This window comes from Watersipora subatra, chromosome 2 (genome assembly GCF_963576615.1).
Source record: "Watersipora subatra chromosome 2, tzWatSuba1.1, whole genome shotgun sequence".
In the NCBI taxonomy this organism is placed as follows: domain Eukaryota; kingdom Metazoa; phylum Bryozoa; class Gymnolaemata; order Cheilostomatida; family Watersiporidae; genus Watersipora; species Watersipora subatra.
Genome location: NC_088709.1, coordinates 11,698,985 through 11,726,778, shown reverse-complemented (window position 1 = coordinate 11,726,778; position 27,794 = coordinate 11,698,985). Strand labels below are relative to the sequence as shown.

The 27,794-nt window shown below is 34.0% G+C and overlaps 1 protein-coding gene across 2 annotated transcripts; it reads left to right on the top strand.

Annotated features, from left to right (window-relative positions):
* Positions 1–41: 41 nt before the first annotated feature.
* Positions 42–27,794, top strand: LOC137387654 (uncharacterized). Of its 2 annotated transcripts, XM_068074135.1 has the most exons (11): positions 42–193; positions 5,709–6,110; positions 11,449–11,871; positions 14,243–14,428; positions 18,109–18,294; positions 20,925–21,108; positions 21,281–21,363; positions 22,218–22,299; positions 24,237–24,310; positions 27,004–27,136; positions 27,425–27,794. In XM_068074135.1, the coding sequence occupies exons 1-11, from the start codon at positions 127–129 to the stop codon at positions 27,528–27,530; spliced, it is 1,926 nt and encodes a 641-aa protein (XP_067930236.1). In that variant the 5' UTR covers positions 42–126; the 3' UTR covers positions 27,531–27,794. The 2 variants fall into 2 exon arrangements, with proteins under 2 accessions (XP_067930236.1, XP_067930237.1); XM_068074136.1 differs by lacking the exon at positions 5,709–6,110.

Sequence of the window (27,794 nt, the reverse complement as noted above, 5' to 3'; positions counted from 1 at the left end):
TAGTTAGCCCAGTTAGTTAGTTGGACCTCAAGAAGGAAGTTGTTTTTGCTAATCCAGTGACGATGGCATAGCTATTACCGTAGTTTTTTATTTATTGTGGTCGATAGTCACTAGCAGGAGAAAATAATGGGCACTAAAGATTGGCTCTTCTTGTCGCTGTTTCTGCGCTTACTTTCTGGAAACCAAATGCAAGGTTAGTAGCTACTAGCTGTTTTTCTCATGAACCTGCCAATGTTTAGGTGTCAACTAAACTATGTGTTATACAAGTTCAGAGAAAACTGATAGAGTTGAGAAGGAGAGGCCAGTGGTTGATGTGTGAGCAATTCCTCGAAGAGAATGTGGGTGTTTTTGTTAAAAGCATTGTAGCGCAAACAATGTCTCTTTGAACTTGGCTGAACGCTATGAATCCAGTGACAAAAGGACCTCGATGACTAGAGACATGCCCAGTTGCGGAGAGCAATGTAAGGTTAGATGTCATTCCTGTCACCACCGATGTTCTATGTTGAGAATTAAACCTCAACCTGTTGTTTGCAGATCAAACCTCCTAGACTAATAGGTCACGGCGAGTTGATGTAAAACCCTCAGTCGACGCTGTCGGCCTGCTTTGCTTATGGGATGAGTTTGCTAGCTCTAAATGCTCCACTGGTGTCTTGTTTGTTAGGTTTGTTGCTCCTTAGCCATCTCTGAGGCCTGGTTCACATCTATTTGTTAGAATAACCTAAAGTACACTAAACTTAGGAGTTGTTTTGACACAATTTTGGTGTTCGCTTAAAAAGTATAATTCATAAAGGGTTGGCACGTAGTGAGCAAATAAAACGCATGGCCCTTTGGCTAATAAAACACATTTATACTAATAGCTCCCTCTTTGTCATTGTGCGCGTTTGTGCGTGTGCGTGTGTGCGTGCGTGCGTGTGCGTGCGTGTGCGTGCGTGTGTATGCGCGTGCGTGTGTGTGTGTGTGCATGTGTGTGTATGTATGTATGCCTGTGTGCGCGTGCATAAGTTTAAATGTGCATGTGCATCTATATACATTTGTTTCATGTGTGTAAGCATGCGTGCGCGTGCTTGCCTGCTGTATGTAGCCTGAATGTTAGCCAAAGATATTTGGTTTCAATACTCTACCTGGTTTCTGAATATTGGTGAATACTGAAGACCCCTCTACTGCACGCATGCGCTTCGGCTCAAAAAACAGACCCTTGCAGTGGCAGAAGTTTATCTAAGTGAACAGTGTTTCACTCACAGCTAACTTGATGCTGGTTGCTAATGTGTTGGTAGCCAAGGGAATGTATTTACATACTCTTCTAACAACTGCAAAAAAATTATTGAGAAGTATTTTAGTTTACTTTACAATTACAGAATTCCCACAAACCACTAATGATTTTACAGTGCAGCTTTGCTTGGCTTCTATGCCTTTTGCATTCTGTAGCAAATTGCAAATGGACCCTTATGCGTGCTTCTTGCTAATATTAAGATGATATACATTTGAATGGCTAGAGATTTCGTACTATGTCACAGTTTAGTTGTTGCTGGGCTTCTATATATAGCCCTCACACTCGGAGACTTTTATTCTTGCTAGCTCCTAATCTTTCCTTTCTGGTGTTTATAATTGTTGCATAGTTTATATGCGCTAGGCCAATAGCTTTAATGTTCTGTTATGATGTACATGTAAAATATTCTTATAGTATATAAAATAGTAATATATATTATTATCTTTATGCTATTATGTACATTATGTTATTATCCTAGATGAATGCCCAGAATTTCACCGGTAATAAAATAACTTGTTGCAGAGAAAATTAATTTTTATTGGGTGAGTTTTTATAATCAAAGTCGAAGTGTAACTATAGACACCATAATCACACTTTGGCTTGAATCTGAGCGCCTTAACCGTGATCAAGTTTTTCCTACAATTTTAATCTTGAAACGCATCACTTCAAACATCCAAAGCCATCACAAAGAATAGAAAAATATGGATAATTTCTGATAAAATCTGAAAATATTTGTATAAGTTCATTTTTAAACACAACTTCCCTAAAGTTTCATATACAATCATACTACTATACACTATATACATATGTATCGTTTCATATACAATCATACTACTATACACTATATACATATATATCGTTTCATATACAATCATATTACTATACACTATATACATATATATCGTTTCATATACAAACATACTACTATAAACTATATACATATATATCGTTTCATATACAATCATACTACTATACACTATATACATATACATATATATCGTTTCATATACAAACATACTACTATATACTATATACATATATATCGTTTCATATACAATCATACTACTATACACTATATACATATACATATATATCGTTTCATATACAAACATACTACTATACATTATATACATATATATCGTTTCATATACAATCATACTACTATACACTATACACTATATACATATATATCGTTTCATATACAAACATACTACTATACACTATATACATATATATCGTTTCATATACAATCATACTACTATACACTATATACATATATATCGTTTCATATACAATCATATTACTATACACTATATACATATATATCGTTTCATATACAAACATACTACTATATACTATATACATATATATCGTTTCATATACAATCATACTACTATACACTATATACATATACATATATATCGTTTCATATACAATCATACTACTATACACTATATACATATATATCGTTTCATATACAATCATACTACTATACACTATACACTATATACATATATATCGTTTCATATACAAACATACTACTATACACTATATACATATATATCGTTTCATATACAATCATACTACTATACACTATATACATATATATCGTTTCATATACAATCATATTACTATACACTATATACATATATATCGTTTCATATACAAACATACTACTATATACTATATACATATATATCGTTTCATATACAATCATACTACTATACACTATATACATATACATATATATCGTTTCATATACAATCATACTACTATACACTATATACATATATATCGTTTCATATACAAACATACTACTATACACTATATACATATATATCGTTTCATATACAATCATATTACTATACACTATATACATATATATCGTTTCATATACAAACATACTACTATAAACTATATACATATATATCGTTTCATATACAATCATACTACTATACACTATATACATATACATATATATCGTTTCATATACAAACATACTACTATATACTATATACATATATATCGTTTCATATACAATCATACTACTATACACTATATACATATACATATATATCGTTTCATATACAAACATACTACTATACATTATATACATATATATCGTTTCATATACAATCATACTACTATACACTATACACTATATACATATATATCGTTTCATATACAAACATACTACTATACACTATATACATATATATCGTTTCATATACAATCATACTACTATACACTATATACATATATATCGTTTCATATACAATCATATTACTATACACTATATACATATATATCGTTTCATATACAAACATACTACTATATACTATATACATATATATCGTTTCATATACAATCATACTACTATACACTATATACATATACATATATATCGTTTCATATACAATCATACTACTATACACTATATACATATACATATATATCGTTTCATATACAATCATACTACTATACACTATATACATATATATCGTTTCATATACAAACATACTACTATACACTATATACATATATATCGTTTCATATACAAACATACTACTATACACTATATACATATATATCGTTTCATATACAATCATATTACTATACACTATATACACTATATACATATATATAGTTTCATATACAATCATACTACTATATACTATATGTATAGTTTCATATACAAACATACTACAATACACTATATACATATATATCGTTTCATATACAAACATACTACTATACACTATATACATATATATCGTTTCATATACAATCATATTACTATACACTATATACACTTATATAGTCTCATATACAATCATACTACTATATACTATATATATAGTTCCATATACAATCATACTACTATACACTATATACATATATATCGTTTCATATACAAACATACTACTATACACTATATACATATATATCGTTTCATATACAATCATATTACTATACACTATATACACTTATACAGTTTCATATACAATCATACTACTATATACTATATGTATAGTTTCATATACAGACATACTACTATATACATATACATATATAAAGTTTCATATGCAATCATACTACTATATACATATGTATAGTTTCATATGCAAACATACTACTCTATACTATACTATATATATATATATATATATGTATAGTTTCATATACAATCATACTACTATACACTATATACATATATATCGTTTCATATACAATCATACTACTATACACTATATACATATATATCGTTTCATATACAATCATATTACTATACACTATATACATATATATCGTTTCATATACAAACATACTACTATATACTATATACATATATATCGTTTCATATACAATCATACTACTATACACTATATACATATACATATATATCGTTTCATATACAAACATACTACTATATACTATATACATATATATCGTTTCATATACAATCATACTACTATACACTATATACATATATATCGTTTCATATACAAACATACTACTATACACTATATACATATATAAAGTTTCATATACAAACATACTACTATATACTATAAACTATATACATATATATAGTTTCATATACAATCATACTACTATACACTATATACATATATATCTTTCCATATACAAAAATACTACTATATACTATGAACTGTATACATATATAAAGTTTCATATACAAACATCCTACTATATACTATATACATATATAAAGTTTCGTAGGCCTATACAAAGATACCATTGTAATAATATTTTGTGCAAGTTTTCCAGTAGGCCAAAAATATGGTATAGCGGCTATTCAACTATAATGAATATATGGTATAGCGGCTATTCAACTATAATAAAAATATGGTATAGCGGCTATTCAACTATAATGAAAATAATAGCTCTGCAAAACTGCTAATGGGTAAGTTTGTTGAGCAATGAAGATATATTCCATGGAAAAACAACTCCAGATTAGTATAAGATTGTGTGTCTCACATTTTCGCACCATGTGTGAACTTTGCCTCTGACACATCTACTCTAAATTTCTAACTCTACTTCCGCTGTAGCCTTTCCCCATATTTACCTTTGATATCTAAAAATGTATCATGGGATATTGGTATTCTCACGGCCACTGTGTCCGCGATATCAGTAACCACGGCCACCATGTGGCTGCTGAGGTTCAGTGGTTAGTACATTGACATATAATCAATAGGTCAGTGGTTTGAATCACAGAAGGACCATTGATGGTGTTAGAAAGGGCTTCTAGCTAAAATTTTCTTGTGCCAAAATTTTATGAGCAAAAGGTCACAATTTATTTTGTACCAAGATATCCCATTTTTGGTGGTGGCTCCTAAATGGCAAAAGCTAAAACAAGAAGGTATCGTATGTATGATGTTTAACTTGCATAGCAGCTGATAGGCCTCTTCTATTTTAGATAGATACAGTTTGGTAAAGACATTTAATTGTACTTCTGATGGTGACACCAGAACACTCAACCTTAACAACACAGGAATAAAAAAAATATCTCTCCTTTCTCCGTGTCACCCTGGGAGTGATTCAAGCTGCCAAACTCACTCTACTTGCACGATTACTTTCCTTGACATTGCTGCCAATATGTGGGTTGAACTCTCGGCTGATGGTGAACTTAGCGATGCTTCAGATGACCTGATAAAAATATCATGGGATGGAGCTGAATACTCTATGGCGGACCTTATAAAAGGATTCCGTTTTTATTCTGGAGCCACCGATCATAACTCGCTATCTGTAACTCTTTCATTGAAGTCATCTGCGGAGAGTCAAGAGGATTTGTGGGGTGGTTTTAGACTGGAGATCATTTGTGAGTAGCTAAGTCTAAGCTGCCAAAACTTCCATACGAATTGTTGAAAATTAAGAATATATACATGTATAACTAGCCTGTGGACCAATAATCTGTTGATCAACAACCTGTAGACCAATAGTCTTGATGATTGGTATAAGTCTACTTGTATTGCATGATACAGTTGCTATAAGAATCCAACGTACACACCCAGTTCACCCGAGGCCAAATCTTCAGCAAAACCTTTTAACAAAATTCTTTTGAACCAAACAATGGATTTGATAAGATTCTGTAAAGGTCAATAATATTAGATTTTATAAAATCATTAGACAATAACATTGATCATTGTTATAGTAATATTAAGTAGTTATAGCTTTTTTCATTTCCTATTGGATAAAGATATAGGGAACACATGTACAAGAGAAAAGTAATGTTGCACAAAAAATAGGTTTTACGGTCACTGGCTGAATTATCACCTCAGATAAAACAGTTCAAAAAGTTCTGGTGATGTGACCACCCAGAAGAACGTAATCTTTTTTTTACCCTAACTTTTGCCAGAAATACCTCATCTTGGGAACTGAGCATTAGCCTATACATTTAGCTGCCAGAAAACCTCAATGTAATACAAAATTTTATTGTGAAGTTGGCTTAAAACAAACAGAGCTAGTGAAGAGTTGGGGAAAGCTAAATGGTTAAACTTATTCATACACCACTAGTGTTATAATTCTCAAGTACCAAATATTCAAGCCATGGCAATTTTAGTTTGTGCTTATTAAAAGATGCACTCAACAATTGTATTGCTATATCTTTTAGCACATAAAAAGACATTGTAAAACATTGTAAAACATTTTTTCTATAAAAATGATTATATACCGCCCAATAAAATATATATATTTATTATTGTTGAAAATACTAGCTTTGTGAAAAATAATAAAGATAAATCACTCAATACTCTATGTGCAAAGTGAATTATAGTATAATTTATAATATGAAGAGTACTTAGCTGTTGGTAACCACAACGGATCTGTTTCGAACATACATAGGTCTGCCCTCATCAGGTGATAGCTTGAGAAATATCGATTAGAAGATGGCTACTTATGATTGTGGGAAAGACTTATCAAACACATCTCATTGGTCAATAAGTAATTGTCATCAACCAGTGAGAACTGCCAGAGTGGTTCCCTCTTTGAATTGGCTGAGCAGATAACTCTTAGCATGCCTAGGTAATGATGAAAATTCATTTCTGTTATTTAATGTGCATTGGTCTGGTTTGCAGATAATCATGAACTTTTCGAAAAGGCAAAGCTTGCATGTTTTGCTTGTGTTTGAGTATGCTCTACAATGCTTCATTTTTTTCAATTTAACAGTATATGCTACCATTTGGTCTTTTAGCCTCCAAATTTGTTTACCATGTTCTGTCTGGTTTCTTTTTCTTGTGTGGTTGAATGATGCATTGTGGTTGTTATAGCTAGCTTCAAAGTTGGTTTCATTATGTCCTACATATGTTTTATTTGTATTTTTGTCCATGCTAGTCACTGTGGCTTAGTACCTTATGCTCTTTGTTTTACAATTGCCATCAAGTGGGCATCTATTTTTGTCTACAGTTTCAAGTTTTCTCGGTTGTAATTGTCTTGTTTTTGGACTCTTGGGGAATGCTTTTGATTTGTGCATCAATCTTGGTGTTCATGTTTGGCATGCAAGTATGGCTAAGTCTTAAAGTGTGTTCATGCTTGTGTGTGCGTACATGCGTGTGTGTGTGCCAAGTATGTTGTATAGTTTGTGGTTCTTGGGAAAGCATTGATTAATGGTGTTGATAAATCTTTTTCCAACGTTCGTTTTCACGTTGGCACTGTGTGGAAGATGGTACTAAACTGTCTGTCTGTGTCGCTGCGGGTTTCTCTTGTTTGGTTTTTGGGTTTGTAGTCAAGTTGATATTTGTATACATTTTCAGTCTGACAGGCTTGATTTCCAGCTTCTTGCGGGGCCGGCTAGCCATTGTCAGAGTGGGGTACACAGTTTCATTGGAAGGTCGGCAGGCCGTTCTCTTGTCTTCGGGAACATCGCCCGCTCATCCTTGTTGGCAAGGTATACTGCACTTTCGCACTCTCCACCTCTATTTGCCATTTGGTGTGACATCACTTGTTCGCATGACACATGCTGCTACCAGCAGAGACACACGAAGATGACGAATCGCTGTAAAAAGTGCTGTCGACATCTCGGAATGCTGGTGGCAATGCCACACAGCCCGCAAGTACAGACTCACCTTGCATGGTCTTGGTTATTCTCCTTCTGGTGGAGTCACTGAAGAATTATTCCATATTAAAGAGACTTTCTTGGCTCGTTGGGTCAGCATCTTCTCCAGTTCTACTACTGGTAGTGATTCTAGTCAAAGTGTGAGACGTGGTCAGCTCCCTAGCAAACTCAGAGCTATTTTGGCAAGCTTGGCCTTCGCAAACTCTTTTAACCAGTTAAGGTCCTTGTGAATCTTAAGTGGATAAGGCTCACTTGGCTAGCTGGTGACTTGGAATGCTGGTGACTGTTCTAGAATGCTGAGCCATTCGTGCTCTAGTTTTTTTGAAGCTCTTCCAGCATAGCTTCCAGATCTTGGCTAAACTCCAAATTGTTTGTAGCCTCTGATCTCAGGTTAGCCAACTCCAGGTCAGTTTCCACCTCCCTTCTTCTGGCCTTGGCCTTTTCATGCTGCTGATCACATGGCCCAAGTAGCGCATTTGTGATTGAAAAAGCTCACACTTGGCTGGCTTGAGTTTGAGTCTAGCTCCTTTCAGTAGCTGGAACACCTCCTCCAGCTGGTGTGTGTCAAAGTCTGGAGCCATGACTATTAGGTCATTCAGGTGGAGTTACAGCTTTTTCTAGTGCAGGCTATGCAACATGCGTTCTATCAACATCTGAACGGTAGCTGGCGCAAAGGTAGGTCCAAATGGCAGGACTTTTCATTTTTACAGATCGGAGCGGGTAGCAAATGCCGACTTCTCTTGACTGTTGGCATCCAGTGGCACTTGCCAGTAATCACTCAGCAGGTCTAGTGTAATAAAGAACCTGCTTCTAGAGAGAGCTTCAAGGCTGTCGTCGACCTGGGAAAAGGAGTAGGCATACGATTCGGTGGCTGCACTCAGTCAACCATGGTAGTCCACACAAAACCGTCATTTCTTGCATTTCTTCCTAACCAACATTACTGATAAGCTTCAAACGCCTCTAGTGAGCTCAATGAGTCCTTTGTTGAGAAGATCCTGCACTTGTCGCTCTGCCTTTTTTTCTTTCTCTGGTCCAAACTGGTGGGAGGTTAGCCTATAGGCAGGGTTCCCTTTTTCAGTAGAATAGAGTGCCCCTCCTAAGAGGTTCATCCCATGGCACCGTTGCTGGTGCTGAATGTGTTTTAGTAGCGTGGTAGCAACTTTGCTAGTCACTGGGCTTGCTCTAGCTCTATGCAATTCTTTTTGGCTGCCAAGAACAAGCCTTCCAGATGGGCTGGCACTCCTGAATCCGGGGCTTTCGCACTATGGGTTGCGAGATTCAACCTGGTGGTTCTCCAAACCCATGTACATGCCGACCATAGCACCAGCTCAAAGATGTAGAGGCTGGTTTGTGAAATTCAGGCGCCAAGTGACTACACTTCATTAAAAAATACTATCTCCGGCGTAGCGTCTTTGTGATTCACCACAAAAACCATCTCGGCTTTTACGTTCCAGAGATGTATGGATAGGCGTATGACTTCGTAGAATGGCAGCTGGGTTTCATCGGCCATGAAACCATGACTGTCACTCTTTTAGAGCAAATCCCTCACATTTTGAAGAAACTTGTAGAACTTTTGATTACTCAGCAAGTTCGTGGTACACAGGGTATCGATCAGGACCTAGATAGATCACCCCTGTAGTCTTGGAGAGGAAGTAACTCATAAAGTAGGGTTGGTCCAGAGCCCGCGCCCTGATCGATTCAGCATCACCCCCATCTCAAGAGGCAATATTTTAGGGCTAGACACTCCTGAACCTGTCGGAGCAGGCTTCTGGTGTATCTGTCGGGACCTGAAGAGTTGCATAAGGCAAGTCGGCTCTGCAGCTTTTGAAGCAGTACTTTAGTTATGCGCCAGCCCAAGGCCTTCGGACTTGATTCCGAGTATATCCCCAGGGAAAAATACTTTTAGAGCAGGCTTTTAGAGCATCGGCTCAGCCCAAAAGGTTGGAGAGCACTGTGTAAGCTGAGTCTGCTGCTTTTAAGACAGGCTTCCGACTACCCACAGGTCTGGGTCCTTCAGACTTGCCCGAGTCATGCTTTATCGACCGGGCCATCTTCAAGGCATTGAGGCTCTAGCTTTTTACGGCCTCATTGTAGTTATGTATAGCTATGACTAAAGGCTCCTTCACTGCTACCTTGTCTGGAGTGGTTGCGGCAGATTTCTTCTGTGTTGCATCTCCGTCTCATCTCGAGCTCCTTCGAGCTCATCTATATATATATATATATATAGATTTATATATATATAGATTTTTAGTACAAACGCGTCTGATGAGTGCATCGCATGAAACAAGTTTGTAGTGCAATTACTAAAAGTTTACTTTCTTCGTAATATTTTTTCAAATATATATATATATATATGTAATATATATATACATATATATATATGTATATATATATATTTATATATAAATCTCAGTGTTTGTTATTTGTCTGTTTATCATTTGTGTGTGCAGTTGTAGCGATACAGTTTTAGAAGCAAAGATTCACTTCCTACTCTATTTGAACACGAAATCGCTAGGCACCTTTTTGCTAAGCCAAGTGTTTACATTGCTATACAATAGAATAATTTTAGTCCTACTTATTGCTATGGCTAAAATATGCGCTGCTCAAAAACAGTATTTGTTACTACTAGCTACTTAAATATAATTATGATATTAATATTATTATAACATTATATTAATATTATGGTATATAATATATAATATTAATATATAATATATAGTATAATGTTATATTATATTAATATTATATAATATAATTATGATTGCGAGAGAGATCATAATGCATAACATAACACATAGCGATTACAAACTGGCTTCACGCTTTTATTATTGTAAAGATTTAGACAATTTAAGTTACCAGCTTAACTTACTCATATTGGCCAAGTTGCTAATTTTGTCATTTATTTACTAATTATTCAACATAGCCAATGATAACTAACTTACCTGCCACTGTTTGTAAGTCGTTTTTCATTGCCTCTGCAACGCTGGGCATTCCGCTAGTATATATAGGAGCACAAAAATTGAACAATCATTGCTGAGAGTGAATCTAGGCTATGTTGACCTCCTATTTTATAAACCTTTAGCTATTGCCAATTTTTGTTTTATAGTCGCCTACATACTAGGAAAGAGCTATAGCAGTACTGGAACTGCTGTCGTTGATAATCCAGGAAAAGGTGGCTACATTGTGAGCCATGACCAATACGACAGAGTTAGCGACAGCGATAACAACTATTATAACGATGGTCAGGTTCAAGAATTAACGTTAACAAAATTACATCAAAAAGAAGTTATACGAATAACTTTCCTGAAGTTTGACTTGCACAGGTCATCGAACTTATTTTACTTATTTTGTGATGACTATTTAGAAATTACTAATATTCGGGCTAGAGATATTTATTTCTGTGGATATGATGACCCTACAGACATGCCAACAGAAGTTTACGCCTTCAACAAGTCTGTGACTCTACGGTTTATAACAAGAAAAATCCTTGCAGAGACGAGCTCAGCAGGTTTCCTCATCAAGTATGAAGGTATGTAAGTTAACAGGTTAATTATTTTTATACATGTCTTTCTGTTTTACTTCATCAGGCATTCTATAAGGCTCTTTGTTAGTTACTATGCTAAAACTCTCTCTAAAACGAAACATACAGATTATACAAATAATATTGAAAAATTGTACCTATTTTTATTGGCTACAAGAAAACTACATTTTTAGTACGCTTGGATTTGTTAAAATACATGTGCTAACAATGGTGCTCGTGAAACTTACTTTCAAGGTCAGAAGCATTGTAAATTTTGACAGAACTTTATATAAAGCTTTTGCATTATATTTTCAAAAAGATGAATATTTGTCAACACTATGGATTTCAAGTGTTAAAAATAACTTTGAACGCTTTTGTCCTCAAGCCATGGCTGATGAGTAATTTTACAGGTCTTAAATAAAATGCTTGAAGTTTTTGATTTCTTTAACACTCCTAAAGAAGAAACTCAGTGGCATAATCAATAAGAGTCGTGTATGTCCATTTGTCTGAAGCTACAGTTGGATGTTGAAAAAACAGATTGCTGTGCCTGGGATTCGAACTTTCACAGATTAGCAGCCAAGCATGCTACCAATTGCATCAATCGGCATCCTTATTGAATAATCATGTAATTATCACACCAGACGATCTCTCACAACATAGGGTGATTGTGTGTAAAATGAAAAATTAGAACTTCTTTGATAAAAAGTGTAATTTGAAATTGCAACTAGGTTGGCATTTTTTAATTTAATAAAGTTTAATATTTGGTAGCTAATGCCTTTGTTATCTAGTTTATATAAGTTTATATAAGTTTATCTTTAATATTGGACAAACGCGATTAAAAATGTCAATTAATATTCTCTGTACCATCAAACATAGCAATCAAAAGTTTTTCGCATACCCAGCTGCTTTTCAAAATAAAATAAAAAAAATCTTAAATTACAGTTGATATTTTACCATTAGTTGTCTCACATTACAGCTAGCTAAAATGCTGCAGTTTTTTTAGATTTGTAGCATTCAGCATTCCATAAAAATTTGTAGTTTACATTGTCTGGTAGGAGATGAATGTACCGCTTTTAAGAATATCAAGGGCTTTTAATGTAGGCCTAAACATTTAAAAAAATTAGCTTTAATTTATTGGTAAGGTCTTGTGTATCTTTACTGCAGTATTACGTAGCCGTGAGCCTTTCCAATTTGAGCTGTCAATTTTTGCAAAATGATTTTAAAATTTGAGAATGTAAAGTAAACGCCCCTGCAACGTCAATAACCCCTTCTCAGTATGTTTATGTTGTAGGGCTTTTGTGCTATACAAACTCGAAGTCAGCAAAGTTTATTACTAATCAATTTTGAATATTGATTTTAAATGATTTTAACTATAGCAACAACACTTCTTGCAAAATTTACTTTTTAGCAGCAAAAGATATATAAAAGTTTTCACTATATAAGTAAGCATCAAATACCGGTATGTGTAAAACAACCTAATCCATTCTAAAATCTTTCCAAACTCACTTCTTTGCCCTTCAAAATGAAAATAAACTAAATTTAGCTTTTTACTGTACAGTAACTAATGTATTATTGTTTTTATTGACAAACTTTCTCCTTTTTCTTATGACTTAGTGTAGGGTTTATAGTTATGGTAGTTTCATGTTAAGGGGAGCAAACACCATCAATGTAAATTGATTTTTAGCTTCACCTGATAGTCTATGATACAAAAAAGAAACATATTGCTTATGTCTAAAACAAAGTAAAAAAATAACATTTCTTTGTCTGTCTTTTTGTCTAAAGCAGGAATGTTTGAAATTTAACTTGGTAGACTTAGGGGTGTCTACTATACTTGTTTGGCCTTAATCTCGGGTTGGTCATTGGGAGTATTCATATGTAACGTATAGGGTACGTTATTACTCTAACCTGTAGCCTGTCGGTACATGATAACCATATTATCCGGTGCGATTTATGATAATGGATAACCGAATGAGTGAAAATGCTTCAGTCATAGGCATAGCCTGAGATCTTCTCTGGAATTTTAATATATTCATGCTATGATAACCAAATTTTTGCTTTATATCAAACACATTCAGCTTATCCTAAAAACAGTGTAATGGATTCATTGTCAGAGTAATCACTTTGTTTATTCGATAACGTTAAAAGTGGCAGGTAGATGATAACTTCAAATTTATGAATATTGGTAGGACTAAATGAATTTTCATCGCATACTTCACTTCACGCCAGATATTCTTTCAACATGCTGTCACTCGCACCTCATCTAGAAATGGTTTAGGAAATCCAAAAGCGTACACAATTGGCTTGAGGATTTTGAAAAAATGGATCATAATTTATAAAGCAGTGTATCAGCCTCTTCTAACTAACTGAATGTGTTTTATAGTGACAAAACAAAACAAAAACAAATGTCCTCCCACTATTCAAAATACGCAAGAGCCAGTTTCCATTGATGATGTGAGTGAAACATTTGACATCAAATGTTCTCCTGGCTATTGGATAGATAGTCAGACATATGCCCAAACTGTCAACTGCAGCACGAATTGGAGAGAGTATTTGATGTCCTGTACAGGTAGGTTTATAAATAAGCTTACTTATAATGTTATTCTGAAAGGGTTGAAGTATTACTCAAACCTAACTACATAATAAAAACAAATTATATTTCTTTCCTCACAAGGAGATATTGTGGCAGTATATACACTCAGCTAGAGGAAGTGCTCTGTGACTATCTGTAACACTACAGCTAAGTTCTTAACTAAATCTATGACCCGTGTTATTAGCAGACTCTTAAAGGTGAATTTAATCAAACTTTAGTGGATTTTATCAGAAATTATTGGTATTTTTTCGTCATTTACAATTTTTGTTGACGTTTGAGGTGATCTGACTGCCAGGATGTTTCAAGAATAAAATCGGGGAAACTTGATCATGCACTCATCAACACTCAGATCAAGCAAATATGTCATTATGACGTCTATGGTTGCAAGAAACTGGCAAAATAGATACACTTGACTTCAACGCATTAGCCGATATCAACTATAACGATGATAGCGACTTGTGATGCCATTTCAGGTCATGTTTTCTTCTGAGCGTTGTAAAAAAGATCAAGTTTTGTCGATTTTTAAAAGAGCAATCACAAATGATAGATAAATATTGATACATGTTCTCTGATAATTTGTAATTAAAGTTATATGTAAGTTCATATTTAAGGGTAACAAATGTTTATTTTAAGCCAGTGTCAAATCCTCAGAACAGGATGTTAATCCTCCAGCATACCGGGGCTCCACTAGATACTTGTTGGGCAAATCTCTAAAATGTCTGACAAACATTTATTTTTCTAACTAACTAATATTTACTTTAAACATCAGCCCTAAAAGTAAGAAATTATTTAAAGATAAATTTGTAGACGACTCTTAAACTTTTACCTTTTCACTATAGAATTCTTTGCTTGTTTTGATAAAATTCATGGTGATAATTTCTTTTGCTGCCATGCGTATTCTTGTTGAAAAAGCTGGAGCTTCTGCTGTAAAGCTTTGATCAAAAGTTTTTTTGGAATTAGCAAAACGTTTTGCATAGTACTCAATGTATTTGAAAAATAAACTTGTGTTTAGTATAATTTTAGTTTAGTTAAACTAGAAAATTGTTGTTCTCATCCATCTTAAACAAAAATTTAAAAAATCACAAACTGGGATATTACGCAGCAAACCTTAAGTAAAAAAAATTTTCTTTCATTTTTTAGCAAAGTGAAAACCCAAACTCCTAAACTCATTGTGGCAAAATTTTGAGTAGATTTGTCAACCCTATGATCTGTGATCAGTGTTTTTGTGTAGGTATTAAGGCGAGCCGTTATAAAGGCTCGCCGGTAAAATGAACGATATACGCGAGCCATTATAAGAGCTTTCTATCGAGAAAGATTTAAGATCACAAAGTAGCATACCCTAGGACACTTATGTATTCGCCTTATCTAATTTTCGCGTTTTCGTGTAGTCATCCTCTCGCGAAAAGTTCATGTGCGAAAATAAACTATCATAACGAACAAGCGAAAACGCGAAATTAAATAGCTTTGTGCATTGATAATCCAAGAAACAAATGGCAGCAAGCGATCAAATTGCATTATCGATCTCACCCACACCATTCTACCTGCGGTTTAAAATTACAAACTAGTCTCAAATTGAAATTTTTGTTATCGGTGAACTGAACCTGAGGAATCTATGTTTGTTCCACTGAATTTATTTTCACATCACTATATTTTCGCACTCATCAGAGCTGCGAAATTAAATTGCAGCAAAATTTTACTCCGCATACTACTCACGAAACTAAATACTAGCGAATTATAAGTGTCCTAGGGTAGTCTGAATAAACTAGGAGTTGTGAGCAGCTCCAAGACAGCTGCTTGCCCTGCTTGATGGAATTATGTCCAACTAAATGTAAGGTGATCGATCTCTTTGCTAAGCGAAAGTAACACTGGTTAAGTCTAGTCTTACACAGCTAACCAAAAGCTAAACCAACATCGGTACTCAGTCAGGTTCTGATCGATCAACTAGGGAGGCGAGTAACCCGCATCTCTAAAGATTAGCAACCTCCAATAAAAACATCCTTATAAGAACAAAGATGAATAATACCATTAAAGCTTCTCAAATTCATAGTTGACTAGAACTCTGCTCGAATCTATGGGAATCTCGACTTGAAACATTGCTCCAATATCTTTTCATAGTTTATAAATATTGGACACTGTTTAGATTTAAAAGGAAACAATTATGACAGAATTGTAAATATATGTAACTCGTGACGTTTTGTCGATTGCAATGTGAAATAAAACAGCCCTCTTGTCATATACTTTTCTGGTATTGGTAAAAAATATTTACTAGTAGGTCTAGACTAGTATAGTCATTGTAATACTCTATTCTAATTCAACAAATGCTCTTTGTTTCTAATTTTATAAAATTAATGTTTTGTAATTCTAAAATAGAAAAACAACATAAATTTGATAACAACCACAGGATATCTGAATCTTGCACTTTATCAGTAGTGAAATACAGGTCATCATCAACTTATGACTATGTTACGTTCCAACCGATAGGTCATGAGACTGTCTATCTTAAAAACTACCCTTAAACTTCAAATTACACCAAAAAAATAATAAAGGCTGTAAAGTCGATTAGATGCAAGTCGGTGAGGTTGTCAATTGACAACGACCTATATGTTAATTAGCCATATTCCAATACACCTGAACAGGTGAACAGAGACATTAACCGCATTGATTATTGTTTAATTGCAATTTATTGTTTTCATTATATTCTTTCTAGTTAGATATTACTCACTAGACCAAATTTATTGTTTTAGGTTTTAAAGTAAAAAAAACAGCTGAGTTTTTTTAGCATTTAAATGATTTTAAGGCCTCATGAAGATGTCTTACTATGCGATTTTATCTTTATACTATATTTTCTACACCAGAGGGCGCACTGCATCGTAAGGGGCAGTGTCATCTTCATAGTCTATTTCTTTATTTAACTAAAATATAAGGCACACCATATTATTTTTAGAAATTTTCAGCAATTTAGAAAATCATAAGAAACAACATCGAAGACAAAACAGTGAGCTTAGTCAACTTTATGGGGAAAAACATTTATTCTTCTTTGAGGAAACCATTAAAGTAACCATTTTCCGCGTGAACCATTTTAGTATCTAAAATTCTTAGATCCTTCTTCATGACTGGTGAGTCTATTTGATTCAGACTCGCCAGCCGCCTGTCATTCAATATTGACGCCAACTTTCTCGAAAGCTCTAACGATAGAAACTGGCTTTACCTTAGCCTATGCGTCCACAAACCACCTGCATATGATGGCGTAACTTGTCCGCTACTGCCTCCCAGTTTAAACTGTGTAAACTCATAAGCATGTCATTTTCCTGATGCCATTTTACAGAGTTTCTTCAAAAGTAGATAGCACTTAGCGACACACCTCTGCTGTACACTTAGCCGGCATTTTCAATGTTTAACGGGAAATGGTCTGCGGAGTGGTGATCATAATGCACTTACCAAAAGCACCCAACAGATTTTTGAACTCGGTCTACACAAATGGCACACCTTATTAAAAGGCAACACAAAAATGTTTTTAGAAAATTTTAGGCTTGTGAGTGTACCCTATGGTGCAAAAGATACGGCGCTTGAAATGGAAGCCAATCTCTCCAAAGTGTGAAGTTTGCTACGAATGCTCTACACCAGCATTTTGAACTCCCTCTCAAAATCTGTTACAGTTATTGAGTGTCCCATCCAATTCCTAGCAAACCTATCATCCAATTTTACCCTGGATCAAACAGGAAGGGCTACAATTGGTACAAAAGCCACATACTTCAGCAGTGACCTTCCAACGAGATCTGGAACAGCCACCTGCATGTCTAATGGACAGTGGAGTATCACTGACTTTGAATTTCTTCCAATTGGTCAGTCAATCAACTTGATCCATAATCTGCCATTTCTAAAATATGTCTAACCAATAATCGCATGTCTTGCTTCAGCTTCATGATTGAGCAACCAGTCCAATCTGATTGAACAACCAGTCCAATCTGATTGAACAACCAGTCCAATCTGATTGGACAGTACCATTGATTGGACCGACTGATTGGAAAATAAGACAAATGTTGCGTTGCAGGGCAATGAGGTTTGCATGCTGTGAAACAATCTGATATCAATCAGACAGTTGATAGGAAACACCTGGTAGTAGGAGACAGTGTCACAACTCTAATCGATTGTCTCTGGGCCAATCAGCCATCTTCAGCTAATAGAAATATGATTGGCTATCAGTTAATTTCATTTATTATGAGCAGACCCTTGCAACACTGTACAGCAAGTATAACCGATTAAGCTCAAAAGGGCTGAATTGTTTTTTTAAATACTTTAACACAACTCAGAGAGATTTTAAGTTTTGATCAGTTGGGATTTTTGAAAGATGGAGTCAATACTTTTAGTTTATGTGCGTGAAATCACAAGAATGCAGTTGCCCAATTCTATTTGGCAGTGTCGATACCAGCTGTTCATTTAAACAGCAAGTGCATTTAAATGTTCATGGGTCATTAATCAAACCACAACATACCAAAAACATTTACTAAATAGTAGACATTATTCTGTAATGAGCTGGACGGCGGCGTTGCACAAACAATAAAAAAATTTTTTGCATAAAAAATTTGTTTTCACCCAACATAAATACAACATCTATCTCTTAAACTTTTAAATTAAGTTGTTTGTTTATTTTTGTGTGGAAGTTTGATAAAGTTTAAGCTATACATACATATTTTTATAGCACTTTCGGTAAGTACGGGCACATATTTTTCTTCTAGTTTTTTAGTTAAAGCATGCTAGATAAGGTGTGATGCGTGGATATTTTAACCAATCGCCATTAAAGATTAGCAGGTGTAATAAATATGAGCACAATTTTTCATAGTATAAAAAGTAGGCCATGTAGCGCAGTGGATAGCACGCCTAACTGCAGACCAGGAGTGCCTGAGCCTAATTCCCGTGCCTGGTTTTTTCCCTTCCTAAAACTTAATCGTTATAACTGGACATACGAATGACAGTCCCTCACGTTTCTATATATAGATAATGCGCTTTAGTTGTAGTGTTACTAAATTGTTTTGCTTGTTTTTAATAAGAAACAAACTGCAGTAAGCAATCAAAATTGAGTTGCTACTTTGCGTGGAACTCTCAACTTTCATCCGGCATATTTTATAGTCTAGTCATAACTTTGACTTACTACTAAGATTGCTACTAAAAACAATTTAACAATTATTATTAATACTAGTACTCTGGCAGTCCAGTGTGCCCTGTGTAATTATTATGTGCACAATTATTCCATGATGCTGCAATGTGGTCCAGTTACGTAGCTGGTATCCGAGCTCAATTCCTGTGCAGGATAAGCTTTCTTTCCTAACACTCTTAGCGTGGCTTCAAACAGCCATTATTATAGTACAGATTATACTATTAATCTTTATTAATTAAGATAAAGATTAATTAATTAATTAAATCCAATTTATTAATTAAATTAATTCATTTATTACTAAATTATTAAGTTAATTCGCTATTAATAAAGAGTTTATTATGGATCAGTTCATGGTTAATGAACACTGATTGATAAAAAATTGATTTGTTACCAAGCATGATTTATATAAGAAAATCAAATCTGCTAAATATTTTAAAGCAATGTGGAAAGACTTCATAATTGTGTTAGTCTTTTGGAACTTTGGATTGTCTAAAATTAGTGCTCATTGATGTTTCATGATACTCCGTGCTGTTACAAGATATCACAACAATGTAGACAAAAGCACTTTCTGTTTCAATGGGTTACAACTGAAAAAGCTATCTTCATGACCAGAGCTTTTATTAACCAAATAAAAAAGGAGAGTCCGACAGGGTGATGTACAAATTATGACACTAATGTAAAATGCAGACATGTTGTTGCTAAATGCAAAGCAGTATAATAATTTGTGACCTTTTATACCAGATGTTTCAGTATTATCAAATACCTAGTGGCCTAGTAGTTTATAGACTGTGCTCTTCAGTCTCTCTAAATATTTATGTTTCACTTCAACGGTAGGACAAAGTAAAAACTGATAGGATCTAATATATGAAAGATAACTAAGTCTAACATATGAAATGTGTAAATTACCAATATAACTAGTTTGTACATCAGCTGAGAAATGATTGAGTAATAATTGAACAATTATTAGTAACTACTATAGGCCACAAGTATAGACCACATAATTCATCTATAAGCTAGGAAATAAATAAATGATAGTAAGCCACACTAAATGATCCAAGAGCCTGACAAACTATTGTAAAAGCCAATGCCTTGCTCAATACCGTCAGTCTTTTGAAAAAAACTGACTTCAGTAATTTTTCGATACAGTTTATGGCTAAAGCACTAGTGATTCAACTTCATCTTAATTTAATGTTTTCTAATGTTAACTTCAAATAATTGAATAAAAGTGCATTTATTTATGTAACAAACTTATTAGTGAAAATCTAAATATATTTAATACATTTACCTGCATTCACTACAATGTAAAATCATTTACAGATGAAACAAGCCGAGCGACTGACAATGCTGAAACTACAGTTGTCACAACTTCTGGTTCAAAGACAGATGTCAGTAAAAGCTCTTCAACAAATGTTTCTATTTATGTTGGTGTCATTGTTGGTATCATAGCGGTGGCAGCTCTCACCGTACTTCTAGTCTGTCTGCTCAGACGTCGAAGAACAAGGTGAGAGAGGTTGTTAATAGCATATAGTCATTGATTTCTTTTTGACATCATTAAAAATCTCACTGTTTCCCACAACTGTCATAAGACTTTGTTTGTATTTTAATTAATTTCTAGCTAAAGTCGTATAAGACAGTGATTGCTCATATTTATCCACATTTCAAATACCTGACAGATCTAAAAGCAACAGACCCGCTTTGCCACCTCCAGCTGCTAGTCCATGCCCTGAGAAAAGCAAACTACCACAGGCTACAGACGGTAAGGATATTATTGACAGCAGCTCGCATAGTTTAACTTGACACCAGGGTGGTGAGCTAAACATGACATTGGGCAAATGCTAGACTAAGCATTTACAAGGGTTTCTATCTTATAAAACACAGCTGTGTCTTTGAGTAGGCTCTCTTGTAAGACATGATTGTCTAGAGATATGGAAAGACAACTTATGGGTCAACCTTTTTGAGAGGATTGTTGTAAAAGTTATCAAGCTTTTCATTAATTCACACAGATGCTGAGTTTCTAAATGCAGATTGTATCCAACAAAAATTAATATTGCACAAATAATGCAAACCAAAAATTGAATACAAGAAACAGATGTATCAGTGAACTCTTTATTGGTTATTGGTTATTTGAGTAGATAAATAATTTCAACTCAACCCAAATGTCTTGCTACAATTATTGCAATACCGCTCCAACAAATTTTTTCACTTAAATACTTTGTAATAGTCTTTGTATTGAGCAATGTGAGATGGTCAGGACACTTATAGATTCATTCAGCAAAAATGTGCATCTACTAGACAAAATATAGAAAACTAGAGAATTACAGCTTTCCAACTATCCGATTTTTGTTGCTTTACATAAAAATAAATTATAATATACCAGTGTATTCTTTTAACAAAAAAATGGAAAAGTACTTGATAACTTTTTCATTTCGGTCTGCTAGTATTGGGTTTTCATATATCTAAAATACTTTTTACCTTTTTTGAGATATTTAGTAGATCTTTTTAGTTTATGGATACGAAAATCAATAAAAAGCCGGTGTCCAATTATTTTTGAGTGTATCTACATCAGCTGTTTTTCTAAACAGCCAGTGTATTTATAATGGGCTGTTGTAGAGGCTGTTTACAGTTTAGCTTATGAACTGCCAAGTGCTGCCCAAACTCCTGACACCAGAGCCCAAAATGAGGTCTATGAACTGTAAGTTTCAAGTGTTTATCATAATGTCAGAATAAAGTTGTAAAACTTTTACACTCTATTTTTAAAGTGTTCTTGCAGCAAAACATTTTCCATTTGAATTGTTTTGATTTGACTTGATGACTTGGATTGATTGAATTAACTTATTTGATTTGAATTGAATCGGCTTGATTATGCTTGAATTGTCATGGTGATTTTAATTAATTTGAATTGAAATGACATAGGAGGAATTGAATTGACTTTATTACATTAATTGAGTTGAATTGAGTTGAATTCACCTGAATTTGTTTGAATTTATATTAATTTTTTGAAACGACTTAAAATTACTTGAATTAAATTGAATCAAAGTTCTCTATTTAAAGATCGTTACAACGTTGATGACTTTGATCCATTTGAAGGAGTTGAGACTATTCTTAGAAAATAGAAAACGTGTTTAAACGTATGTAGACATTAAACTACTTGTCTACAGCTATTTAAGAGCAACATAGTTCCAAAGCCAACCAAAGCCAACCAAAGCCATTCCAATAGTTTTTTGAGGAACTTACCGAAGTAATTTCTTACTATTCAAGTTTAGGGCAAACTCAAACCTTGACTGTTACAAATCTTACTGTCATAAAAATTGCGCTTAGTAAAATTATCGCAAATCGATGATCGCTATCCGAAATATACCTAATTACAAAATGATTATCCAAGTTTTTATTACCAGTCTACTACTGAGTCAGATTAAATTCAGATAACGTTGCAGTAGATCTACTTTGAATTAGGATGGTCTATCTCCAGAAAAGTAGATGTTGTAAATCGGCTACAAAGTGGGATGGTTTATATTCAGATACCATGGCAGTAGATCTACTATGAAGTAACCTGGTTTACATCTAGATAAGAACCTACATGTAGGTTATCCGCTTCTCAATATATCCATGTGATGCAGTAATAGGTTGATTGTGGAAGGAGTTGGTTTATATCCAGCTATATCCATCTAAGCGAGTTCGCTTATATCCAGGTAACACTGTAACTGATGAGTATTATGTTTCAATGTATCTCTCTGTTACCACTGACCTTGGTCAAAAATAAAGTATATGCTTAAGCATTCATAACTGTGTCTAGGCTGAAATAACCTTGTAGAACTGTTGATTTATGATTAGCAAATGTTTGCAAATAGAAATTGAGACTAACTGGTCTGACCATTAAATATAGTCAGCCAGTTCGGGCTGCTGAAACGAACTGAAACAGAAAATGCATCTACTATCTCATATTCTGGGTTCTTGGGCAACTCAGGGTCTCAGAAGTAGACAACTTAACAAAAGTCCTACAATCTATATAAACTTACATTAGATTGAACAAGAAGTAGTAAATTATAACTTCAAAGAGTTCTGATTGGCGTTTACAGTTCAGTAAATTTGGTCTGTTCTACGTTGCCGAGTATTGGCAAAGTTTATACAATATTTAGCTTATGTACGGTATATTTTACTTACCAATGATACATTCATAGATGAAGTATTTAATGTATATTTCTCATTAAAAATCAAAGTTTCATTCATTATATCAGCATACGTAACAAGTTGTTTTTGTAGTAATTACTTTTTCATCAAATGATTTGAGTAAAACCTGATTGCACCATATTGTTTGTTTTTCGGTTTCATTATAGCCATAAAGTTTGACAGTGTATTTAATCAGAATCAACATTTTCTTGTATCCTTTAATACTAACAGCAGCAAAGCTGTTGAGCATTCCAACAAGCTAAGCTAGTGAATGTCGGAGAAAATATATAGTTTCAGTAATGCTCTGAAACAAAATTAGTTTAAATAGACAGTAGCCAGCATAGGATGCATACTATTTGACAAAAACATCTTTATGTTATTTGGAGTTTTTGTTTTGTAAAAAAAAAACATTGAAGCATGACAGCTACATTTATGAATACAATTTTATGTTGTATGTTTTAGAGCTGTAAACCCTGTGACATCTAAGGAAAATGAATCTGATTCTTTTTTAACTGCTGAGACAACAGACTCTCACGGTGAGTAAGCAAGTTTGAGCACAAAAGTTAACATGAAGGAGCAAAATACAAGCCTTTTAATGCTGCTTCCAGAATTAGACATGCCTGGTAAAGAAAAATCTGGTTAGCCCAACATCTTATTATATACTCTAGTCTGTTTTTCTACAGCATACGATAAGAAGCCAAAGAATTTTTAGGCAGTAAATACGTTTTTTTATGATGGCTGATACAACCGATAACTGAACAGTTTTATAGGTGCTAAGGGGAGACAAGCGCTTTACTTTGAGCTGAGTGGGTTAGTATTTTAGAGATTTCTTAAATTATTTTATCTTGTCAAGTTTTATGTTATTATTAATAATTATGAAATTTGAAGTTCTAGTGGCAGTCAAATATAAGTTTTACGGTATATAACACAATATATATAAAAAAGAAAGCAATGCCACTTGCAATGTTATCACTCTGAAAACTTGATGCTCACTTTCTCGTAATTACTAGCGGTAAGCTCAGCGTTGCTTAGGATTTTTTGTTTTTAATTTGATACCGTGCAGCATGAGCGAACATTTCAATGCAAGTTGCTCGGCCTCCTTTGCAACAACCATCCATGAATGAACTCTTTGAAGGTTATTGTCTTTAATGCATGCAAAAGCGCATTCTAGGACCTTTGGTTCTTAACCCTTTCGCAAGTATATTAATGAATTAAACCTTCGTGTACAGAGTGAATATATTTGCAAAATAACTAGCAATTTGTACATAGGGATACATAAAACGTTATAACTTTTTTATTTACAGGGATAACTACATGAAATTTAAAATACATGCAACTCACACACATAGAAGTCACTACATTTAATATTTCTTGAATCAGTCACCTTTGCATAACCCCACCGTCGTCGTGGATCATGACTGTCGGCACGTTCAGATTCATCACTATCGCTACCGGTTTCTGACTCTACATCAAAATCATTGGCATCAATATTGCTTCCAGTGGAACAAGATTCATCAGTTTCAACCACATAATCAACAATATCTTTCTCGTATTTGGTTCTAGTAGCAATTTTTCAACGCGGTCGTTCGTTTGACTTGCCATTGCTTCGTTTCGATAGTAGTTTTAGGCGTAGTAGTTCACGATAGAAGATGTTTCGGTGGTAGTTGATTGCCGTAGTGACCATAAGAACTTCGTTCTTTTGTTAGGTTTGAATGACTATTATAGCGAACACAATAATATTATGTTTAGTAATATAAAGCTGAAAGAATATTTGAAGAACTAAACAAAAATAGCCAATAACAAAACGGCTGACGAATAACGGCTTTTGGGATTTCCCAAACGACATAAATGTCTCTTTGCTCAAAACTCCAGGGAACATTAATGTCGCATCGCTTACGAAAGGGTTAAAGCCTGTACACACTACCGCTCAAATCAACGTTTAACTGTGCAATGGACCGCAATGCTTAACTGTTCTGACATCATCACCGGGGATAAGGTGTTCACACTATGAGCGATTAGCTGTTGTTGATCGCTAACCAACAACCCACAGAATTTATGAAATTGCATTCCAAATATCACGGGTCCTTTTGTTATCTTTCAATTATGTGATTATATAATTTATCTCAAATGTAGTTTTTTGCATGCTTGCCAAATGACATTGACATCAATCTTCACAACTGTTGAAATTGGATCCGATGCTGTCCACAAACAGCCAATCAAGTTGCTGGTTGTTGCGATCATCGGTGTCAAAGTTCAACATGTTGAAAGTCCATCGCATCGTCGCTAGCAACCATCACGAAAACCGTTCATTGCTAAATGACATCATAGCAGCCCATCATTGCGGTCAATTGCACAGTTAATTGTTGATTTGAGCGATAGTGTGCACAGGCCTTTAGAAACCAGGCTGAGTTTTGAAACGAAATATTTTTGGTGATCTAGTGGAAGGTTTGAAATAAGGTGAATTGTGAAGTTTGGATAATCTCAGCCAAAAGATATGAAAATGCATACATTTACTAAGACAAATAAAGGGAGAGATCAGGTCTAAAGCCCAACTCACGATCTCTGCTAACAGATCTTAACACATTAATTAAAGCACAATCTCAGAATTATTAGACTTCAAAAATGCAAAAGTTATTTGACGGAGTTTTAGAAATCCTTAACAAATTTTAAGGAAATCAGGTCATCAAATCAGGTCATCAAATCATGTCATCAATCAGGTCACTAAACCATGTCATCAAATCAGGTCATCAAATCATGTCATCAATCAGGTCACTAAACCATGCCATCAAATCAGGCCATCAAAGTGGGTCAGTAAATTAGGTCATCAAATCAGGTCATCAAATCAGGCCATTGAAACTTTCATTTCCTTTATGTTGCGGGTAATATTTATCAAAATATATGAGAAAAGTGATTATATATCAATTTTCAATTTTTAAATTCTTTTAAACTAGCGCTCTGTTTCTATAAAATAACTATTTTAGCAGCATTTTTGTGCTGACCTAGTTTACTTGCAAAATTTTAAGCTGTGTTGTTAAATTCCCACAGTACTTTTTTTATTGTGTGGTCCTAAAATAAGCTGTTTTCACACCTCAATCTGTGTATTTTTGTCTTCAGAATACCAAAGCAGTGGTCAAACTATGTTCTATTTAAAGCATTATCTTGATGACATTTTAAGCCATATTTACAAGCATGCAGTTATCTATTAGTTTTTGTCACTCTTCTATTGCAGGACTTGTCTACTCACTGGCTGGTGAAGAGCAGACAAGTCTCACAAACTCTGTAGAGCCAAATGATAGCATGTATTATGAATATCCTCACGCAAAGCCCACAGAAAAAAGTTTGGTCAGCAGGTTAACAAAAAAGTAGGTCATCAACTGTAAACATTCAAACTAGTTGCAAACAAAAATTATTATTTATTTTTATGGTGTATTCGCCTGAATCAAAACACATATATATATATACTAAAATACTTTTATACGAGCTGTCCTTGTGCTTTAGAACAATATTTACTGTTCAACAAAATAAAGAATGTTTTACACAAAAATTGCTGTTTTTGCCAGCATAGAAATACAGACATGTTAGCTTTATTTCTTTTTGTCACAGATTTTTATAGAGTACTATATTATTTTATATCTTTCATTTGTTTTTAGAACACCAGATGATGGAAACTCTAGCTCTAGTTCTCAATCACCAACTGCAGCCAAACAAGACCAGCAGACTATATCTATGGTAGACAATGAGTTGTATGGAAGTTAACTTTTAATGGTCGAGTCGCAATATCAGCCATGATTCACATATCTTTAACCGCTTTGGAACAAAAAAAACTGCAAGCAGCTTTAGCTTTCATAACATAATGTTTTGATACAAATGATGCACCAACTGCTTATTTCACAAGCTAGGAAAAAGTGCCAATACTAGATTAATGAATTTTACATTATTTTTATTTTTATAAATAAAATGATTGTTGTAAGTTGTAGAAATTTTATGCAATAAAGTATACTACATAGAAAATTAAAAAAA